General features: G+C 43.7%; 1 protein-coding gene across 1 annotated transcript; it reads left to right on the top strand.

Annotated features, from left to right (window-relative positions):
- Positions 1–2,140: 2,140 nt before the first annotated feature.
- Positions 2,141–3,448, top strand: LOC123361213 (uncharacterized protein F54H12.2-like). The gene has a single exon (XM_045001343.1). It carries the CDS (start codon positions 2,141–2,143, stop codon positions 3,446–3,448), a length of 1,308 nt encoding a protein of 435 aa, XP_044857278.1.
- Positions 3,449–8,806: the final 5,358 nt, after the last annotated feature.

The raw sequence follows: 8,806 nt of genomic DNA on the forward strand, positions 1-8,806 counted from the left end.
GATTTGGTGGATATGCACCGATTCTCCAAACACAACAGCGGTTTTAAGTACATCTTAACAGTGATAGACATTTTATCCAAATATGCCTGGGCCTTAGGCCTAAAAGACAAGACGGGTGGTGAAGTATCCAAGGCCTTTAAAGCTATTTTCAGCGAAGGGCGCGTGCCTCAAAAATTACAAACCGATCGGGGGAAAGAATTTTTAAACAAACCTTTAAGTGGATTGTTAAAGCGGCATGGGGTTTACCATTTTGTTACTAATAATGAAGTCAAAGCAGGGGTTGTGGAGCGATTTAACAGAACTTTAAAAACTAGGATGTGGAGATATTTTACAGCCCATAACACCTTTCGCTACATTGACGTCTTACCTGACTTTATAAAGAGTTACAACCAGAGCTTTCACAGAACTATACGTACCAGACCCCTTGATGTTAACCCTTCAAATTCTCTGAAGGTATGGAAAACGGTTTACGGAGATGTTTTTAAAATAAAACGGGTTGTTGCCCCTTTTAGAAAAGGTGACCACGTGAGACTGTCTAAAACCAAAGGCGCTTTTGAAAAAGGTTATGAACAGATGTTTACCGATGAGATATTCATAGTGGATGAAGCCTTAACCAGGAGCCAAAGACCTGTCTACTGATTAAAAGATTATGAGGGTGAGGCAGTTACTGGATCTTTTTACCCTGAAGAATTACAAAAAGTAAACCCCAAACGAGACAGGATTTACAGGATTGAAAAAATTTTAGCGGAGAAAGGAAAAGGGAGAAAAAAACAGCTACTGGTGAAATGGTTGGGTTGGCCTGATAAGTTTAACAGCTGGGTGGAAGCTTCTCAGCTCTGTGACATTTAGACACGAAACAGAAAAAAATTCCTCCTGCAAAAGACAGAGAAAATTAATAATGAGTGATGGCGGGTTTTACATCACTTTGCCCAGCAATGCCAGCTCTGCAGTTTTTCCCCAAAACACCATCTCAAACTTTACAATACGGCTAATTAAGCCCTTGGATCTCCCTGGTGCTTGGGAGGTGGGGTTAGTGGAAATACAGTACCCGCACAGTTGGAATACTGTTAATGAAGACACCCCTTTTGAAATCACCTTTGGAGATACGACGTGGAAGTTTGTCCTACGACGAGGTTATTACTCGACCATACCTGAATTACTGGAGCATATGAACAGCGCCATGGCTCGTCACCCCGGACCACCTGAGGTGGTCATGAACTATGACCCGGTGAGCAGAAAAGTGAGACTTAAATCTACCAATTTTATTTACGGGTTTTCTACTGGCGGGGAGCTAGCTAACATTCTGGGTTTGGGCCCCAAACGCAACGTCCAAAAATTTTCCTTCTCGGCAGACATCACAGGGGGTTTTAACTCCTTGTATCTGTACACGGATATCATAGAGCACCAGTTTGTGGGGGACTTTTCTGTACCTCTGTTACGCTGCGTCCCTGTCCGAGGAAGGAACAATGAGTTTGTTACCATCACCTACGATAAACCTCATTACATCCCTGTCAGTAAACACCACATCGACACCATTACCATTGAAATAAAGACAGATCAGAACAGAAGCGTTTCATTTCGCTTTGGCAAGGTGATCGTCAAGCTGCATTTGCGACCGCGGAGAGAGCGAGGTTTCTAAAAAAAAAAAGCAAAACACTATTATGGCGATCGTAAAAAATTATGGCGAACCTACCATCTACAGGAACTATTACAAAGCCCAGGGTGGATATGCCCTTCCTGGATATCATGGGGCCCCCGTAATGTACGGGGCTGGTGTGGGTGGAATATTTCGTAGCCTCTTTCAAAAAGCTGTACCGCTTTTGAGGAGAGGGCTAGAGATTATTAAACCCCATGTAAAAACTGCCGCTCAAAACATAGCTAAAGACGTGGTAGGTCATGTTTCCCGGGCTGTTCTGGAGAAGGTGGGGAATACAGCTTCACAGGAAGGAGCGGGGCTGATGTACATTAAAAGGAGGAAGAGAAAGAGAAATACGTCATACCCGCGACGCACAGGTCCCCCGAAACCCTTTAAAAGAAGGGCTTTGACACGCAGGGCCAGCCATAAACGAAAGTCCAAGAGGAAGCCTGGGCAAAAGAGGAGACGCGCGCTGCCTGCTATAAGAGACATATTTTAATCGATATGGCTTTTGTTCACTGCGGGTCTGAAGAGTGCGCCAAATCCGAACTAGACTTGTTTCAAATAGCCCCTACGCAGACCAGCATCGAAAAAAGCATTTACATTGAGGTGCCACCTCTATCGGCCGTTACGGAGTCTGCCCCCATTGACTTTTTTATAGCCGGGAATGGCATAGATTATATGGATTTAAACAATACGCTGCTTTACCTGTGTTGCAAGATTGTAAAAGGAGACGGAACTGAACTTGCCGCGGACGCCGAAGTGGGCCTGGTGAATTACCCTGTGGCCTCTATTTTCAGCCAGTTGGATGTTACGCTGGGAGACCGCCTTGTAAGCCAAAGCAACAATTGTTATCCTTACAGGGCCTTTATAGAATCAGTGCTCAATTACAGCGATGACACCCTCGCCACGCAATTTTCTGCCGGTCTGTTTTACAAAGACACTGCTGGACAACATGAAAAAACAGAGTTGGATGGAAGGAATCTAGGGTTTGTGAGGCGTGCAAAGCTGACGGCCGAGAGCAAAACGGTAGAGCTGCTGGGCCATCTACACAGTGACCTGTTTTTTCAAGAAAAACTTTTGTTAAATGGAGTGGATGTGAAAATTAAACTGACGCGCAGTAAAGACGCTTTCTGTTTAATGGGCAGCGCGGCTGAAGGCTTTAAACTGCGCATTGTATCAGCGTCCCTTTTTGTGAAGAAAGTACGGGTGGCACCGGGTGTCCGTCTGGGGCACGCGGAAGCCCTGCTTGCCTCTAATGCTAAATACCCCGTGGACCGTGTGGGAATGAAAGTGTTTAGCATCCCTGCGGGCAGCAGGGTCAGTAACCAGGAGAACCTGTTTTTGGGGCAGTTACCCAAAATGCTTGTCCTAGCGTTTGTGGATAACGATGCCTTTAGCGGAAGTTACACTAAAAATCCCTTTCATTTTAAACATTACGATATTAATTTTGTGGCCTTGTATGTGGATGGTGAACAGGTACCGACCAAACCTCTGCAACCAGACTTCGAGGCAGGACGCTGCGTGAGAGAATACATGAATTTGGTACAGACAGCTGGTAAACACATGAAAGATCGTTCTTTGTTAATTGACCGGGAGGAGTTTGCACAGGGTTACACCTTGTTTGCCTTTGACCTGTCTCCCGACCAGGAATGTGCAGATCATTATTCCCTAATTAAAACTGGGAACCTGAGAGCAGAAATACGTTTTGGAAGGGCTTTGACAGTCACCATTAATATGATTGTGTATGGGGTTTTTGACAATGTCATAGAGATAAATCAGAGAAGAAACATTCTGTTTGACTACATGTGAACATGGACACCGTGCAGCTTTCACGTGTCTTATCAACGGATCCTTACACAAAAAAGAATTTCTTAGATGTGTTCCCTTGTGATTGGCTCCCTGGAGGCAAGCTGTCTCAGAGACCCCTAGGTTTGGTGGTGAACACGCATCCACACAACCAACCGGGTGAACACTGGCTCGCCCTGTATCTGGCGGAGCATAACCGTGGAGAGTTTTTTGACTCATATGGGCAACCCCCGAACAGCGTGTTGTTTCCTAAAAGCATTATGAAATTTTTAAACAAAAATGCCACAGACCTGGTGTTTCACAATAGACAATTACAAGACCCCCGCTCCGTCGCCTGTGGCTATCACTGCATGTTTTTCTTACATCATCGTAGTAAGGGTTTATCTTTTGACCGGATTTTAAAATTGTATTCTAATGACTTAGTGCAAAATGACCGGATGGTAATGAATTTTGTAAAGAGTAAATTTAAATTCTTGGGCAGGCCTAGCCTTGCTCAAAACATGTTTCAACAAGCCCAGACGTGTGTATCTTGTAATGATTTTTATAGCTGTGTTACCCAATAAAACACCCCAAGTGAGGGGTTTAAAGAAATTGATGTTTGGTGGTTTTTAAATGACCAATTGAGAAAAATTACACAATTTTTTTTTTAAAGTATAAAAATGTTTTATTTAAAGCCAAACATTACAAGTTTTAAAAATTTTAGAATGTGAAAAAAAAAACATTACACACTGAGCCACTGGGCTCTTTTAGCCTATTTTTTTTGTTTTTTATAGGGCAAAAAAGGGGTCACGGATTCTTGATCCGCCCCGGTGTCAGCAGTGGAGGCCTTGAGGCGTTCCAAAAGGTCTCTGTTGGCCGCATTGCCCATGACGGAAGAGGGTACGTTCAGTTCCGCCATGGCATTTATAAACACATCCCAGCCTTTAGGTACACGCTTGCTAGGTACAGAGCGCGTTTGGGTGACGGCCCTGACTAAGTCAAGCATGTTAGAACCATTAACCACAGAGCCTTTGTACACAAGAGACCCTTTATTGTCCCATGAAGAGACATTTTTATCCTGGCCCAGTTTATTTAGCAATACTATTGCATTTTTTTTAAAACGTTTATTCACGTTATCCAGTACCTCCTGAGGAACAGAGTCTGAGTTTTTTGGTGTTTCTGGGGGTTTGGCAGTTACGCTTTGTTCCTGTTCCGGTAGAAACAGACTTATTTTTCCTTTATCCGCATCGCTTTGCTTCACGTACGTTAGGTACCTTTGAAGCACGGCGCTGTAAAGTTTAGCCTTTTCATATTTGGCCAGGTCAGTTCTTTGAAGAACATACTTCATTTCAGCGTCCAGTAAGCGAGTCGCTGTTGTTCTGATATTTTCCTCTGCCGGAGGGGGAGCCCTTAATTGCTCCAACTGGTGGCTGGGCACCAGGTACATTTTTTCTGCATACTCCATTATCGATTAGTTAAAAGCCCTGTTATCAAAGGGATAGCAAAACTTAACAGAGGCCCGATAAACCCCCCAGACTGCTTTACCAGAAGCTTTTTTCTTTTAAGTGAAACGCTCTTATTACACAAAGTTTTTATAAGCGTGCGTTTCTTTTTTAACACACGCACTTGATTTTGTGTTAAAGGTATGTTTCCTTTTAAGGTATTGAGCGCTATTTCTGAGATGGCCGCTACTAGATCGTCAGAGGCCGAACACAGTATAGCCCTCCTTTGCTGCGGGGATGACTTGCTAAGTAATTTTAAAAGGCCCAGGTTTCTCTTCACGCAGCTAGACATGTTTTTAGTAGCAGCCCCAAGCTGTTAAAAAGGGGTCTCCCGATAAGTCATCTCTTTTTATACCCAGCTGCTGTTTTTTTTAAAGTATAAACCACCAGCCAGTCTGGAGGAAAAAGACCGGTTCTTAGTCTTTAAGTTTCTGGTGTGGAAGCATTTAAATCCACCACCAGGTAGCCATAAGGTCTTTTGGTAGCATCCTCAAAAGCTTCTAGAAAGAATTGAGCTTTGCCGGGGTACATTTGCCGAGCGAGCGTGGTGATTTGTAATTTATCCCTGGGGTTTTTGAACAGAACCATGTACTTTGTGTTTAGGTTAATCGTGCGACTCTTTTTTCCCTGACAAAACACGTTCTGAACTATATACATGATGCTCAGGTTTCTGTGATGCACGTACTTGGTAAAAGCTTTTTCAATTTCATCGCTTTCACAAGCAGAGTTCATCAGATCGTCTATGATAATCATATTTACTTTATTAGTAGGAAACAAACTGTCATCATCCAAAGCATTAGGCAACCCCTCCACAAAATTGATAAAGGGATATTTACAGAACAGTTCTTTATACAGAGGTTGCCAACAACTGTAACACCACACGATATTCTCAGGCATAACAGACAGTGTTTGTTTGGCATTATCCAACACATTTTTTATAAAGTAACTTTTCCCGCAGTTGCTAGGCCCCGCTAGAATTGCAGAAAAGGGATGTTTCCATCTCGTATCCATTTTTTTTCAAAAGCCGTAGGGTAGGGTTTTAAAATCTTTTCCTAGTACCCTCTTGTTATAAACCACTTTTTGAGTTTTTTTAAGGGTTTTTGTCTCTATTTGCCACTGGTTTTTGTTTCTTACAATAGAGGGCTGCTGCACCTCTATTTTTTTCGAGGTGTTTTCTTGCAGACCCTTGCAGTAGTCCAGAACTAGATCTTTTAAACTGCCAAAGTTGATCTTTTCACAGTTTGCTACGTTTAGGGTAATACCTTTGACTTTCATACAGGCCTTTCCTCTAGACAGCTTATACCCGTATGTTTTTGGGCCTGCCGACACAAACTCGGTGATGTGTTGATCTGGTGGGATCTCGCTTGTGAGGTCCCCTAAATAATCCCCCAGAGGGGGATTCCAGGCACCCTCCCTTTTCACAAATATCACCGAGTCTGTGTCGTGGTACAGGCACCGCTCTTGCAAACCGTCTAGGAGGCTGTATAATTCTAAGCGGGCATAAGCGGTGGTGAAACAGGCTATGAAAACATTGGTATTGCCAGAGACCGAGTACCGTTTTTTTGCATGCTTCCAAGACACGCACGCTGTTTCATCATCGATAAACTCGCAGGATGAAACCTCGTAATTGGGGGAAAATAGGTACTGCCGGAGTTCATCAGGGTCTCTCACGATGCTGGTGTTGGGTAGGTTGGTTCTTTGGCCGAATTTACCCCACAGAGAATTTAAAAACAGTTTAGCGATTTGGCGTTTAGCAGGGTTTGATCTGATTTCGTGTTGGCGTAAATGCACGCCTTCTTTCTGGTAGAAATCGCTAATGTACTTATTTTGTTTTTCCTCATTTGTGCACCAGCTGGGATACCCTGAAGCCTCTTGTTTCTGGCGGAGGTGTAATTTTATGTACTCTGAAAAGAGTTTATCAGATTTTTTATTAAAATGCCAGATTTCGTAGATTTTAGCCACCACGTACCCCTTCGCTATAGCCGTGTTCAATTCCACCGTGCACCAAGTCCCCAGGATGGCCCGCTCCTCGTCAGTATGGGTGCATGTCTCCCGTTGCTCGGTTTCAGCACAGGTTTGGCATAGCGGGAACATAAGCTTGCCACCCACTCTGACAGGTAACAATGGGAAAAAGAGGCCTCGTGGGGGGTAAACTTTAACTTTTGCAATTCCAAAATAATTTGCCAGGGGTCCAAATTTGTCATAAACTATATCGGGGTGCCCGATAGGGTATTCTTTGGTTTTGTTTACAAAAGGGTACAGGCTGGTAAAATCATAATAGTGAATTTCTTCTCCGGGGTTAGGCTTGTAATACAGACGGATAGCGTTTGTCCTCCCCCCAAAAAGAGCATCCCTAGGCACAAGAGGCTGTGGTAACTGGGCTCGGTTTAAAAAGTCTGCCAACTCCCTGTCTGTTTCTTTCATTACCTCCCACTCGTGCTCCCAAAGAGTCCTCACTACAAAACCCTGTTGTTTTAGATAGTCAGCCTTGAGCTGCGTCTTGTAATAAAGAAGCCCAAAAGATGTCCCCGTCATAGGATTTTGTGTTTTTTCACAATAACAGGTGACACAGCCGTGAAAAAAACATCCATTAAACTCAAAGGCTGTGCGTACCCCATCAATAACGGCATAACCGTCTAAAAAGTAGGGGCCTGCCTGTAGTTCCCCACCCTGTAAAGCATGCCGTATCTGTATATTTTCTTTGTGAGAGGTATACAACAGCCACTGAATAGATGGGGTCGAATATCTCTTTTTCTGCCTGTGATAGTTGTCTGGAGGGAGAAGAGCTACCGTGTTAGGCTCCAAAAACATAAACCTGTACATAGCCATGCAAACGGATGCCAGTGTTATGTACTGGAATGGATCTATGCACAGCTTTATCTCGGAGAATTTACCAGGTTTTTTCTCTACTATAGCTCCCTTCTCTGTCATTTTCATAATTTCTTTTCTGTATAGGATACAAGCCTGTCTCAAAATTTTGACATCCTGCTGACAGTAATATGCGAGCTCTTTCTGCAAGTCAAACACCTCAGAACTGTGGTCCTGATACCAGTCGAGAAACTCTGCTTTTTCTCCGGGCATCATGCTTTCTACACCATAGTGTGTCACACCGGGCATAGGCCCCACATAATTTTGATTTTCTGAAGTGTTAAAAAAATGGGGAAAATGCCCTTTGCACTCTTCAAACCCCATTGCCTGCGGTAGCTTGCTAAGTTTCATGGGCAAGAAGTTTAAAGAGTCTATAAAACGAATCCCCAGGGCCTTCACTTCCAAGCACATTAGTTTACTACCCTGAGTGATCAGTTCTATGCACATCTTTTCCTTCAGTAACTGCCTAATGATGAAGTACGCATCATAACCTTTGGAATTGTGCGCTAGGAACGTGTAGTCCCGAAACTCTTTGCCAATAAAGGTCTTAACAAACAAAGACAAACACTCATCGCCCTTAAATTCCCAGGATTTTTCGGGCTTTAAGGACGTAGCAAAAATGTAATTGGGAGTGTGCACCCCAGTCTCCTGCATGCATTCGAAATCATAAAAGATATACTTTTCTGAGGATTCAGGCTTTCTAAGGCTATCCATAAAGCAAAAGTGACTGTCTACATCACCAACGATCGAACCCTGACACTGCTTACATCGTCTCCCTTTACACTTATGCTGCTTGTTTACGTAAGCCTGACACTTATCACACAAAGTTTTAGACAGGCATTCAACTTGGTTTTTTGACGCACAGTCGACATGTCTGTCTAAACACTCTTTGGATCGACAATACAGTCTACAGCTAGGACACCGCAGCTGCTGCACGCCCACGCTGTCTGAGCACGTTACACTCAAGCAGAGTCGGCAGCGATACCTGCAAGAGTGGTCGTGGCTGTACACC

The sequence above is a fragment of the Mauremys mutica genome, unplaced genomic scaffold, assembly GCF_020497125.1.
Source record: "Mauremys mutica isolate MM-2020 ecotype Southern unplaced genomic scaffold, ASM2049712v1 Super-Scaffold_100412, whole genome shotgun sequence".
NCBI classification, from domain to species: domain Eukaryota; kingdom Metazoa; phylum Chordata; order Testudines; family Geoemydidae; genus Mauremys; species Mauremys mutica.